The following is a 14,528-nucleotide window of genomic DNA, read 5'->3' as shown; positions in this document are numbered from 1 at the left end:
CTTGAGAAAGCACCCACCCACCCAACTTCCCCTTTCAGCTGTCTTCTGACCAGTCAACAGGGGCCAGCAAAAAAAAAAAAAAAAAAGCTTGTGACTCCCTCATAAGGGGTGTCTATAATTCCAAATGGAGGCAAAGGTTTCAAATTAAACTTTCTAGCCATTTTATATTTCTTTGCAAACAGACAGGAAGTGAGTAAAGAGCTTCTGATCTACCGTGTTTTAAGTGTGTGATAATAGGACCTTACCTCATTTATCATGATCATCTAGTTTATTGTGTAAAGGATCTTTTAGTTACCTCCCCGCCCATCCATGTACACGGAAGGGCCATGTACATGGCGAAGCTAGAGACTGTAACCTGAAGATTGGGACAAATTAAAGAAAAAAATGTGATTTAACACAATTATAAAAAAGGTTATATTAGGGTCAAACAAGAACCATTTTATGAAACTGAATTACAACAAATGACATTATACCTAACTCTTCCGGGTCTCCACAGCACTTTGATACTTACTTAAACAGCTCCTTTAACCTGCCCTATTATAAAGTACAGCACATCAATTTTCTTTCCTCAGTAATTTGAATACTGGCTGGCTATTATTTCCGGTCAACTTCTCAGTAACTTCAGCCTGTGTAGTCAAGGGTTCTACACAACAGACACTACATTTTATGCAACACTTGGTCTCTCTGGCTTCTGGACTGGGTGAGGGGTTACCTTCCGGAGTCCAGTGTTCCTTGGGCACTTCTGCAACCAGGCAGTGGTAGAAGGGGTGCTCTCCGAAACCATCCTCTAGCAGATCTGCAAGAAGGGTCAGCAGAGACAGTGTGGGCCTCTGGAGGTGACAGGTACCGAACGCTTGTCCCATCCCCCGCCACTGTTGCATTACCTTTTTCAGTTAATATTACTTGGTCTTCCATGTATTCATATTTAGCCAGTTCCTGGGGTGATGTACATAGAAGAAAGAGAAACAGAAAGGAAAATAAGGCCCCACTACCACCAGCTCAGAGGGAAGGAACGGGCAGGCACAGCTAAGTGGTTGCGGGAATCCTGCCCCGCTCAAGAGGCCGAAGGGGAAAGGGGAACCGGCGCCGACTTCCCCAGAAACGGAGCTGTTCCAACCCACTGCCCCAGGACGAACTCAGGCCTCCCACTACCTTGATCAGCCGCAGGATGTCACTACAGTCGGCAGCGGTGGCAGGGCGGATCACGAATTTAGCCATTTTCGTCTTTTGCTTTTCTTCCCTTTGCGGACTAGGCCCCTGTACTTGAACAGCAGGAGGAGGTGGTTCCTCATTCGTCTCCCGGGAGCGTCCTCTTTTCAGTCAGGCTGGCACCATGACCCGACGAACCTCGACAAGTGATAAAAATCCTTCAGCACAGTTGCAACTGCAAGCAGCGCAACGGAGCAGTGGTGAGACCCTACTTTTTAGAGCGAAGAAGCCCCGCCCCGGTCTGTGAGACAGAGGCAGCTCATCCAATGAAGTCGCGACCCCTCGGCGCACCGCCCTCATATCCGGACACCGCCCTTTTCCGGCGCCCGTGAGAATCGGAAGCGCGAGCACGGGTGGGGGTGGTGAGGTCCGCGGTGGGATTCTCTAGTAGCGCCTTCTAGTGGCGCTTCTCGGAGCCTTCCCGGAAACCCAAGCTGTTTGTTCGGGAGACCCCGAGTGACCATTGTAAAATGTAAAGGAGAATTCCCTTTGTGGCATGCCCTGGCCTCTTTGTTGGTGGGAGAAGAATCCGAGCAGCTGTGAGTCCCGAAGTCACTTGTTTTTTTCCACTTTTTCTGGAATTTTCCAGAGGTAACCTAAAGTGTGATGATGTCATCTCGCTGGTGACTAAAGGAATGTGTGCTTGTATATGGTGTTTTCTAAAATTACATAAGGTAATCTCTTTGGCTTTCTCAATAATTTCTTTCCCTTATACTTGTAATTTTTAGAGTTGAAATGTTTTGTTTGGGGCTGGGGCTGTAGCTCAGTGGTAGAGTGCTCGCTTAGCATGTGTGAGGCACTGGGTTCGATCCTCAGCATCACATAAAAATAAATAAATAAAGGTATTGGGTCCATCTACAACTAAAATAAATTTAAAAAATAAACAAATTAAAGGTATTGTGTCCATCTACAACTAAAAAAGAAATCTTTAAAAAATATTTTCTTTATCTTTTTTCCTTCTTATTTCCTTAAATTTCTCATCCTCCTGTGGCAACACTGCCCTCTGGCTCAGGTACATTCTCCATAATTTTCTTTAGAGATGGTCTGCTTTTTTTGTTTTGTTTTGTTTTTCTCCTAGGGACTGAACCCAGAGGCACTCAACTACTGAGCTACATCTCAGCCCTTTTTTAATTTTTATTTTGAGACAGGGTCTTGATAAGTTGCTTAGGGCCTTGCTAAATTGCTAAGGCTGGCCTTGAACTTTCCATTCTCCTGTTTCAGCCTCCCAAGCTGCTGGGATTACAGGGGTGTACCACTGTGCCAGGTCCAAAGGTTTGCTTTTGTTAAACTGTTTCAGTTTGCTTATCTAAGTGAGTTTTTAATTCATCTTAAAATTTTTTGAAGGATTTATTTTATTGCTTATAGGTCTTTGGGGTTTGGAAGTTTTTTTTTCTTCATAATATGTGACCATCTCCTGGCTTCCATTGCCAGTTATAGTCCCATCCTCCGTGTTTCTCTTATTTCCTTTAACCTTCTGCTTTTGAAATAATGATATATTTACAGGATGTGTGATGATGTTATCACTCTGATGACTAAAAGAATACATGCTTGTGTATTATATTTCCTAGGATTTTTGAAGGTAAGCTCTTTGAATTCCTCAATATTTTTTAAATGCCCTGAGATAGAAATATTTGGCAACAGTTGGATTAGAGTATAGTCTGGATTATACATGCTGGAACAAGTATTCAAGCCTATGAGGAATGACATTTATTTTACACCCACTTTTCCATACAGATCCTGCTGAGGGCCTGCTTTGATGTCCTACCTGGGTTCCTTGATAGATCAAATGATGATTTTTGCTGTGAGAGAAAACATAACAGGGGCCTGGAGCATTTGCATTCTGTAGAAGGAAGGGTTGAACTATCACCAAATGACCACCCCTAATATTGAATGAGTGACTCTGCCTTTGCTCGCAATATCTTGCATGTAGAAAAGAAAGTAGAAGTATATTCTTTGTTACCCTCCTGGGATTCCATGCACAGTGGGTCAACATGGAAGTTTATGAAATATCTTTTTCAAATATCTTTAAAAATAGCATTGGTTCTCATCTACCTGTGTTACTCCTGACACCATGGGCTACATACACCTCAGACTATACCTCCTGTGTGACTATAAGCCCTTTCCTCCTCTGCTTCTGTCTAAAATGCCAGAGCACTTAAGAGAGTTTGTTGTATTTACTGATAGCAGTAAATCAGACCTCCATGAATAAGCACTAACTAATCATAGCTGCCTAGTTGAAGCAAAAACAAAAGCATTTTTAATTTGAGTTGCTTAATTTTTTAGAATAGTGATTATAGCTAGCATTTGAAAAACTTTTATTTGATTAAAGGGTCAACAGATCAACAAGTATTTGTTGAGTCTTGTGTGAGGTAATTGGGGGGTATAAAGGATTACCAAGCTTTGCCACCAGCCCTCAAGGTATAAAGTTTACTTTTAGAGATGTGTTTATAGTTTACTACAACAGAATTTAATCTTTGTGAGAAAGAGAACAGAATAGGGGGAGAATAGGAGTAAGAAAAATTGCTGAGGCAGTGTGGCCTATGTGTTTTGCATTAATTGTCTCATTTGATCCTTACAACTATCTTCTTGTGGGTAATGGTAGTTCTGTCTTTACAGTTGGGAAAAACTGAGACCCACAGGGGTTACAAAATTGTCAAAGCTAGGAAGTGATAGAATGATAAATATTGATGACTTAAGACTGGTTTTATTGGCCAATGCTCAGAGAGCCATTGCTTTCTATTATGAACACTTTTTATTTCAAGGTTCCACAAAGGTCAAGGCCCAAAAGGTTCTTCTCACTAAGACTATGCCATTAGAAGTCAGTTATTTGAAAACAGATTGGTTTATACAATCTCTTTTATATTGATTATTTACTGCCACATTACATATTATCATGAATTCAGTGGCTTAAAATAACACACCCTTATCTTAGTCTTTGTGGGTCAGGAGTCCAGTCATGACTGAGTGGCTCTTCTACTCAAGGTGTCAGCTCTTCTATGTTATTATGAGGAGAACTCTTACTTCCAAATTCACTCAAGTTGTTGATATTGACAGAATTCACTTTTTTTTTCAGTACTGGGGATTTAATCCAGAGTTTGGTACATGCTAGGCAAGAACTCTGTCACTGAGATACATGCCCTGCACTTTATATTTTTTTATTTTGAGACAGGGTCTTGCTAAGTTACCCAGGCTAGCCTCAAATCTGCTATCCTTCTGCCTCAGCCTCCCTACTCACTGGGGTTACAAACATGAGCCACCACACCAGGTGACAGAATTCATTTCTTGACTGAGGACCTTGGCTTCTTTGTTGAGACCACTTGTAGTTTATAGAGGCTGCCTGTATTTCCTTGCCACATAGCCTTACCCAGAAATGCCATTTATAAGCTAGCAAGATATAATCTAATTTTTTATTGTGGTAGAAAATACATAACAAAGTTATCTTCTTAACCTATTTTCCCCAGTAGTGGGGATTGAACCTTGGAATATTCTACTTCTGAGCTACATCCCCAACTCTTCATGTGGCTCCGCCCACATGATCCAGCCAATCGGCCTCAAGAGCAGGAGGATTGTGGGAGGTGGAGAGAGGCTTGTGTGGGAGAGAGAGGCTTGTGGGAAGCCGGTGGTGGCAGTTGGGGCTCTGAGGGTTTTTCCTGAGAGGCTGTTTTGTTCGGTGTGTGTGGTTCTAAAAATAAAGTTAGTTTCTTTTGACAAGTGGCTCCTGATTGTGCCCAGCCAGACTGTGGCAGCTGTGATTACAGGAATGAGCCACTGTGTCCAGCTCGTTTTAACCATTTTAAAGTATGTAGTATAGTAGTGTTAACTATTGTTTTAATCATATTTTTTATTGCTGTGACCAAAAGACCTGACAAGAACAATGTAGAGGAGGAACAGAGTTTATTTTGGCTCCAAGGTTTCAGATGTTCAGTCAATGGTCAACCAACTCCATAACTCTGGGCCCAACGTGAGGTAGAACTTCATGGTGGAAGGGCAAGAAGGAGGAAAGCAGCTCAGACCATAGCAACAGGAAGCAGAGAAATAATTCCATTCATAGGAACAAATATAAACCCCAAAGGCATGCCCCCAGTGACTTACCTCCTCCAGCCATACCCTATCTGCCTACTGTTACCCTCCAGTTAATCCATACCAGTGGATTAATCCACTGATTAGGCTATAACTCTCCTAATCTAAACATTTCACCTCTAAACTTTCTTGCATTGTCTCACACATGAACTTTTGGAGAACACCTCATATCTAAACCATAACAACTATATATACATTGTTGTGTAACAGCTCTCCGGAACATTTTTATCTTGCAGAACTGAAACTATATCCAGGAACAATGGCACCCATTTTTTCTCCTTCCAGCTTTTGGTAGCTACATTCTACTTTCTATTAAAACTGAACCTCTGTATCTAGGAACAATGGCTCCCCATTTTCCCTTCTTCCAACTTCTGGTAGCTATATTCTACTTTCTGTTTCTAGGAGTTTGAACTACTTTCCTCCTGTAAACGGAATCATGCAGAATTTCTTTTGGAAATTGATTTATTTCATGTCCTTCTTTAAGGTTTGTGCATGTTGTAGCATGGGACAAAATTTCCTTCCTTTTTAAGGTTTAATAATATTCTGTTGTGTATATGTGCCACATTTTCTTTATCCACTGGACCATCAATGGACATTTGACTATGTAATGTTGCTGTGAACATGGGAATGCAATTATTCTCAAGATCCTGTTTTCAATTTTTTTTACGGGGGGGTGGTGGTGGTAGTGGTGTTACTGGAGATTGAACCCAAGGCACTTGAACAGTGGGCCATACTAGCAGCCCTTTTTATTTTTTATTTTGAGAAGGATCTTGCTAAGTTTCTGAGGCTGTCCTCAAACTTAAAATCCTTCTGCTTTAGCCTCTTGGGTTGAGTTGCTGGTGTACTACCCTGCCCTACTCAATTGTTGTTGTTTTGTTTTTGTGGTACAAGAGATTCAACCCAGGGCCTCATGCATGCTAGGCAAGCACTCTACCACTGAGTCAGTTCTCTTTGATGTTTACCTAGAAATGTCATTGCGGGATCACATGGTAGTTCAATTTTTATTTTATTTTATTTTATTTTTTTGCAGATTCTCCATACTGTTTTCTATAATGGCTGCACCATTTTATATTCCCATGAAGAGTACACAAAGATTTCAATTTCTCCCCATTCTCACCAGCACTTGTCATTTTGTTTTTATTTTCTTTTTGCCTACAGCTATATGGTATGCAAATATTTTCTTTTATTCCATAAGTTGCCTTTTCACTCTGTTGATTGTTTCTTTTGATATGCAGAAGTCTTTAAGTTTGATGTAGTCCAGTTTGTCTACTTTTATTGCTTTTATCTGCCAAATAGAGTCTTACATAATGTACCATAATTCTGAGAATGACATCCTATCACCTAACACCATATTCTATTAGAAGCAAGTCACACATCTCACCCACGCTGAATGGGAGAGGACCACACAAAGACATGAGCACCAGGAGGCAGCACCATGGAGGCTACCATGGAGGCCACCATGGAGTCTGTCTGCCATACTTTTAAAGGGTAATAAAAGCCAATTTATAATTCAGCATTTAACAAATACTTATTAAAGTCTATCAGAAATTGGCTGAAGAATACTGAAATAAATATGGCATATGCTATGGCTTGAATACGATTTGCCCCCCCCCCAAACTCATGCAGGAGCTGAATTGCTAAAATCTTATGTTAATGCCATTAAGAAGATGGAAACTTAATCTGATGGTGGTGTTTACAAGTGGGGCCTTTAGAAAATTATCAGATTAGATTAGGTCATTAGAGTGGAGCCTCCATGATTGAATCCTGGTGGACTGCATAAGAAGAGGGAGAGAAATTGCACAAACTCATAGATACATATGCATTCCTACCACAGTGTAATGTAGCCAAGGGGGATCCTTGCTAGAACCTGGTGTTTGGACTTTCAGTCTCTACAACTGTGAGCTAAATAAATATTTTTTTATAAATAAAGTAGCCTTTCTTAGGTATTTCATTATAGTGATTAAAAAATGGACTCATACAGGGGCTGGGGTTGTGGCTCAGTGGTAGAGCACTTGCATAACATGTGTGAGGCACTGGGTTTGATCCTCAGTACCACATACAAAAATAAATAAACAAAATAAAGGTATTGTGTCCATCTACAACTAAAAAAAATAGACTCATACAACATTATACCAGTTGTCTGGGGATGTACAGTTTAATATTACAAGCCCATAAGTTTCTAGTTATGGCTAGAAGGTATTCAGCCTCCTGGAGCAAAAGAACAGGTACAGTCAGAACTGAGATACAGTTTGTAACCCATTCAATGTGACCTACCTCCTCTAAGCTGTCCTTCCCCCCTCTCTTTCTGTGTAGTGTCCTAAGGGAAGACTACTGCTCATCAATCAGTTCAGGAATCAAGGCTCTAACTCCTCATAAGTGCTTAAGAATGCAGTCAACCATCCTTAGGCCTCCTAAAAGGACCAGTTCTTTGAATCTGGTTATGGAGGCTACTCAGTAAGAAGATCATAGAAAATAATTGCCTGTGAATCTCTGAATATAAGACACCCCCACTTTTCCCTATGGCCTCTGGGTACATGCAATAGATTTTAAAGTTCAAAATCCAGCTTACCAATCTTTGTACCATTTGCAAACTGGCAATTAAGTACTAACAGAGAATACAGGAAAATAGAGGATACTTCAAAGAAGGAAATGCTAGAGAGTAAACTCCACCCAGCCCCTTGTTCTGGCTCTGATGTGAGTGATGTTTGGCAGAGTCGGCTGACTACCCTGGAGGCTATTGCCTGAGAATTCCTCCTGGAGGTGGAGAATGTGCAGGTGAGTCACTCTGCTTGGAAAGATGATAGAAGGGTGCAGGAAGATCAAAAAGGGACACAGGACCCTAAGATTGAGAGATTTGTAATACATTTTAAGATCTCTCAAAGATTAATTATAGATGAGTGCTATAACAGAGGAAGAAAGATGTACAACTAGCATTTCTTTTATTTTTTAGTTTTTGCTGTGGGTGCTAGGGATCAAATTCAGGATCTCATGCCTGCTAGATAATACTCTACCACTGAGCCACAACCCCCAGACCCTAGCAACTAGCATTTCTTATCATGAATCATATTATAGTTTGTATTTGGAATATCCCCCCAAAGCTCATGTGCTGGGCAATGCAGCAGTGTTCAAAGGCGAAAAGATTGGATCATGAGGGTTCTGACCTCATCAGTGGATTAATCCATTGATGAATTAATAATTTGAATGGATTTACTTGGAGGTGGTGAAAACTATAGGCAGATGGGACATGGTTGGAGGAAGTAGGTAATTGGGAGCATGGCCTTAGAGACTATCTGTCCCTGGTCCTTTCCTCTCTCTTTCTGTCTTTCCTGGCTGCCATGAGTTGAGAACTTACCCCCACCATACCCTTCCACCCTGATGTTTCTGCCTTGGAGCCAGTTAATCATAGACTGAATCCCCTGGAACCATGAGCCAAAACAAATCTTTGCTTCTCTAAGTTGTTCTTGTCAGGTATTTTGATTACAGTGATGAAAAGCTAACACAGTGGTATGCTTTTCTTGGCACTTTACAGATGAAATTTCATTTAGTTTTAATTTCCATATATTATTACTTACTTTTAAATATATATCCAATTTTCTCATCTGGATTGTATTAAACTAAAATATGTGTTGCTCTATTCCAAAAAATTAATTGTACATTTAATACTATAGTCAGGAAAAATTAGGAGTAAAATCAGCCATTTAAATAAAGCTGATCTGGATGAATATAATCTGGAAGCATAAGGGATTTTTTCCTTCCAATGCGCTCAACCTCTACTGTTGAGATTTCTATCATCCTAGCATAGAAAGTTGGTGATTCTCTAATCCACAATCGTTATTGACTACTTAAAACTGAAACCTAGAGTGGATAAAGTACTAGTCCAAGATTACTCAGCTGACAGGGGCAGAATCACAAATATGACTGAAGTCTCCTAACTTAGTCAAGACATCTTTTACTATATCACTGTGCAATTACAGCCTGCATAGATCTTCTGGCAAAAAATGATAAATGTAAAAATAGACATTGTATTAAATACCATCCTAAGACTGGAGCTCATGCAAAAAATTGTAAATAATCAAAACATTTGGTCTACTTTTCACAAATTAAATTTTATGAGTACATGCCTTATTTACTGTTATTATTATTATTATTCATGATGCTGAGGATTGAACCTAAGGTCTTGTGTGTACCATTGAGCTATGCCCCTCGCCCCACACATGCCTTGTTTTAATTACAATAGGGAATACTTTTGACAGTTCCAGTCTTTCCAGCTTCTTCCTGTCTTACGTCCCCAACTGCAACCCAAGAATTAAACTGATAAGTAGGCAACATTGATCAGAAATGCCTGCAGATCAAGATAAGCAGACAATCAGCTTACTAGGAGATGCCTGCCACCTAGTGAGGCTGCAGGAAGCTGCGTGTGTCCACACTCTTTCACAGAAGGAGAATAGAGCCCCTAGGGCTTCTGCTTAAGGGAAATTATTCTCTGAACATCTAGTTGGTGAATCTGGTTACCACAATACTATTATTCTTTTTGAGATGAGAGCCATCTCCATACTTTGAAAACGGTCCACAGTTCTTCATTTATGTTCTTTCCTCATAGATAGAATACACACTCATCATCTCACTGGGAGTATGGATTTTTCAATCAAAGCAAGTGACAAGAGCATGCCAATTTTCTGTCATGAGACAAAAGAGTAGTGGACTCAGTAAGTACTTTTAGAAGGTGAGATGAGTATATTTATGTGGCAGAAAAAGCAAGGATTTTTTTTCCAGCAATAGCACCCCCAATTGAACTTGGGGGGTGCTATACCACTGAGCTACACCCCTAGCTCTTTTTATTTTTTATTTTGAGATAGGGTCTTGCTAAGTTGCTCCAGCTGGCCTTGAACTTGCCATCCTCCTGCCTCAGTCTCCCAAGTAACTGGGATTATAGGCATGTGCCACGACATGTGGCTTATTCGTCTTTTTTTAGTTAAATATATAACATTAGGATTAGGATTCATTTTTATATAATTGTAAAAGCATGGAATATAATCTGCTCGAATTCAGTTCCCAGTACTTCCCCTTTCCCTCTCCTCCTCCCTTGCCCCTGTTCCCTTCCCTCTACTCACTCTATTGATCTTTCTGTTATTTACTTTTAGTTGTTTATTTATTTATTTATCAGGCATTATGTGAACAAGATCCAATCCAGACCATATTTACTTGGGCTGGGGTTGTAGCCTAGAGGTAGAGTGCTTGCTTTATATCCTGTAAGCCCTGAGTTTAATCCCCAGTGCTGCAAAAAAAGAAAAAAAGTCTCAGAACACATGACCTAGGGCAAATTGTTTACAGCCATGTCTCACTTGAAAAGTGGGCTTCATCCATAATCTGATTAATATCCACCACAAACCACAGTTGCAGATTTTTTTGGTTCCAGGGATTGAACCCAGGGGTGCTTAACCACAGATCCATGTCCCCAGCCCTTTTTAAAATTTTTGAGACAAGTTTCACTGAGTTGCTTAGTGCCTCACTAATTTGCCAAGGCTGCGTTGGACTTGCAATCCTCCTGCTTCAGCCTCTGGAGCTACTGGGATTACGGGCATGTGCTACCATACCTGGCTACAGTTGCAGATTTTTTTTAAAGAAAAAGGTTTAAGGAAAGATGAAGTAGGAGGAAATGTCAAAAAGACTATGGTGTTGAACCTATTAGTTAACATAACTTTTATCCTTTTTACAGATTTTTTTTTGTTGTACCAGATAGGGAGAAATTGTGCAGTTATTATGGTGCAGCACAGTAGATAGCACAATTTCTCAAATTTTCTTTCATTATCTAGTCTCTTAAGTCATGGTTAAAAACAAAAAGTAATTTAAGAGCTGTGCTATTGGTTAAGCATGCTTCATTTACCTTCAGTAATATATATTAATGAAATACAATTCTCAAAATGTTCCACATTCAGTGAAAACTGTAAACCAATAATGACCAAGAAGCTCAGTGAACCCAAAGCAGCATAAGAAAACACAAAGAACACCACACCAAAGCTGGGCATGATGGTGCATGCCTGTAATCTCAGTGATTTCGGAGACTGATGCAGGAGCATTGTAAGTTTCAGGCCAGCCTCAGCAGCTTAGCAAGACCCTGTTACATGGTAAAATTTTTTTTAAAAAGGCTGGGGGTATAGCTCAGTGGTTGAATGCCACTGGGTTAAACCACAAAACAAACAAAACAACAGGTGGGGCAAAAAACACTACTCTTATTACTGCTATCTTACAACCTATCAGGTTAAAAATCACCAAAGGAAAAACCTAAAATATCATGTAATTACCAGTTAATTGAAATGAGATAAACTAAAACATGATAATCAGACTCCCACAAATGAAATTCTCTAGCTTTTGTTGATGATAAAATCAGCCACTTCTAACTAATCCAGCAAATGAAATCAGTTCTTTTTATCATGATAACAGATGAAATGTGGAAAGATCTGAAAGAGGTAACAGATCAAGCAAAGGAGGAGCACTGGGAAAGGACCTGAAGTACTGTGCTATCACAGTTGGGGCAGTTGCATGATTTGGGAAGAGAAACTGGAAATGAGTATAATTAGGACACTCTCTGAAAATGAAACTTAAAATCAACAGATAATGTATCAAACAAGGATATTCAAAATGTATTCCAAGCCAGTTAATATTTGACTTTAAACAGTATTAACGTACCTAAAAAGAGAAGGTATAAACTGGGTATGGTTGCTCATGTCTCTAATCCCAGTGATTTGGGAGGCTGAGGCAGGAAGATGGCAACTTGGAGGCCAGCCTCAGCAACTTAGTGAGGCCATAAGCAATTTAGCAAGACCTGTCTCAGAATAAAAAATAAAAAGCACTGAGGTTATCGTTCAGTTGTAAAGTGTCCCTGGGTTCAATCCTCAGGAGAGAGAGAGGGAGACAGAGACAGAGAGAGAGAGAGAGATACACACACACACACACACACACACACACACACATTGGGGAGGGGAGAGAAGGTATACTCTCTTACAATGAACTTGTCAAGTTAGAAAGGCTTTTTTTTTTTTTAAAAATATTTTTCTTTAGTTGTAGATGGCCACAATGACTTTATTTTATTTATTTATTTTTATGTGGTGCTGAAAATCAAACCCAGTGCCTCATATATGCTAGGCAAGCGCTCTATCACTGAGCCACAACCTCAGACCAGCTTTTGTCTTTTTTAAAAATTAAAATTTTTTTTTTAAATTTGTTCTTTTTATTTATGTATAGTAGAATGTATTTTGATGTATACATACATTGAATTTAACTTTCCACTTTTGTGGTTGTACATGAAGTGGAGTTACACTGGTCGTGTATTCATATATGAAAGTTATGTTGTCTGATTCATTCTACTGTCTTCCCCCACCCATTGTGAGTCAGCATCTGTGTATCAGAGAGAACAGTTGGCCTTTGTTTTTTGGGGATTGGTTTATTTCACTTAGCAGGAATGCTTTTGATTATAGCTAACAGAATACCCTACTTACAGTGAGAAGCCCGGAGGTAGCCAGTTCCAGGGCTTGTTTAGTGATTAATTGTGTTCTTAAGGATTTGGGCTTTTTAAACCCTTCAACTCTGCTAGCCATCCTCAACTCATCTCATGATCATAGGAGAGCTGGGATAACTCCAAGCATCAGGTCCTCACACCAGCACATTACAGGAAGGTATGATCAAGAGCAAAAATCTTTCTCCTAATGAGGCTGTGTCCCCACACCACCCTCCACAGTGTTGCAGATCAAATTCAGGGCCTCATGCTTGCTAGGCAAGTGCTTGAGCACTGAACTACATCCCCAATTCAGTGCTCTGTCTTTATTTGGGAAGCAATTTCCTGGAATGCCTTGGAAGTCTTCTCTCATCTCATTAGATAGTTGTAGGTAGTATGACTATGCATGGCTGCAAAGAAGATTTGGAAAATGACTATCCGATAATGGTGAAGGGAGATGCTATGTTTGGTCAAGAGTGATTATGATACTTTTAAGTTGGGCACATTACTACCCAGAACACAATTGGGTTTCTGTTAGGAAGGAATTAGAAGGAAGTGGTTCTAGGGCAGGCAACTAAAGATGTCTCCTAGGTCCGACCTGGAAAACATAGAATAAAAGAACCCCAGTGACCAAAATTGGCACCACTCAATCCAGCACTGTCTTGGAGAAATTCTCTGATGCAAGAACTCTAGTAGTTTATTTTTTTTCTCTTCCTCCTCCTCCTCCTCCTCCTCCTCCTCTTTTTGTGCTGGGAATTGAACCCATGGCTTCATGCATGCTAAATAAGTATTTTAACTCTGAGTTATATTCCCAACCCTCCAGTAGTTCAACCTTAAAATGAGTATATGTATATTATGGAGATGAACGTCATTATCTTTTATTTATTCATTCATTTAACAGATTATTATTGTGTCAGGTGTTATAGTCTCTGAAATTACAGCAGTGGAAAAATCAGACAAACATCTTTGCCATTGTGGTCCTTAAATTCTTGTGAATATATCTTAGCTAAATGTAATGAATTCCATGCTCAATAGTAAATTTCTGGGTTATAATTGTGCTCCTCAGGGCTGGGGATGTGGCTCAAGCGGTAGCGCTCTCACCTGGCATGTGTGCGGCCCGGGTTCGATCCTCAGCACCACATACAAAAAAAACAAAAGATGTTGTGTCCGCCGATAACTAAAAAATAAATATTAAATAAAAATAATTGTGCTCTTCATAGTCCCCCCTTGTTTCAAAATAAGAAATAAATAGGGTTGGTATTTGGTCCAGTGGTAAAGTACTCCTGGGTTCAATCCCCATTACCACACGCATGTGCACTTGTGTTGTGCATGCATGTCCACATACAAAAAAGGAAAATAAATTGATATTCTGATATCACATATCAGTCTTTTGGCTGATATGAACCCTCCTAGGGATACAGATTCTCCTTGAGTGAAGAGACAAATCAGGTTTCTGACTGGCATTTCTGAAAGCCATTGCTGAACCATAGTAAACTAAATAAGGCATTTCACAATTCAGCGAAGCCATTGTGGGAGACAAAAAGTCACACAACTTTCTGAAATTAACAAACCAATTGTGTGAATGAGTCTTTCCCCTATTTGGAGTGTTTGTACTTATTCATAGTTGTGAAAAGGCTACAAGATGGAGATATTAAATGATAATATTTGAAATCTATCCAAGAAAGGAGTACTGACTTTGAAACTGATTTGTGCATTGCATTATGAACTAATTTGATTAAAAAATCAT

At 39.8% G+C, this 14,528-nt stretch overlaps 2 protein-coding genes across 7 annotated transcripts in view; one reads left to right on the top strand and one right to left on the bottom strand.

Moving 5' to 3' along the window:
- The window catches only part of Sat1 (spermidine/spermine N1-acetyltransferase 1), a 3,081-nt gene extending 1,629 nt beyond the window's left edge, over nt 1–1,452 (bottom strand). The window contains exons 1-4 of one of the 2 annotated variants that reach the window (XM_015488088.2): nt 1,153–1,446; nt 885–936; nt 713–796; nt 246–355 (exon numbers count right to left, since the gene is read on the bottom strand). Coding sequence is in view for 1 of the 2 variants with exons in the window: in XM_015488087.2 (XP_015343573.1) it covers nt 713–796; nt 885–936; nt 1,153–1,218 (202 nt within the window). In the remaining variant the exon portion in view is untranslated. Of the gene's footprint in view, nt 1–245; nt 356–712; nt 797–884; nt 937–1,152 lie in introns of both variants that reach the window. The other variant, XM_015488087.2, reaches the window with a different exon arrangement.
- A 151-nt stretch (nt 1,453–1,603) lies between these two features.
- The window catches only part of Acot9 (acyl-CoA thioesterase 9), a 76,902-nt gene continuing 63,977 nt past the window's right edge, over nt 1,604–14,528 (top strand). For 3 of the 5 annotated variants that reach the window (XM_015488085.2, XM_048796448.1, XM_048796447.1), the window contains exon 1: nt 1,604–1,748. The gene's annotated coding sequence lies outside the window, so the exon portion shown is untranslated. The other 2 variants (XM_015488084.2, XM_048796446.1) reach the window with 1 other exon arrangement.

This window comes from Marmota marmota, unplaced genomic scaffold, assembly GCF_001458135.2.
Source record: "Marmota marmota marmota unplaced genomic scaffold, marMar, whole genome shotgun sequence".
Taxonomy (NCBI): Eukaryota; Metazoa; Chordata; class Mammalia; order Rodentia; family Sciuridae; genus Marmota; species Marmota marmota.
Note: the sequence above shows the minus strand (reverse complement) of the source record. Positions and strands in the feature narration are given on the sequence as shown.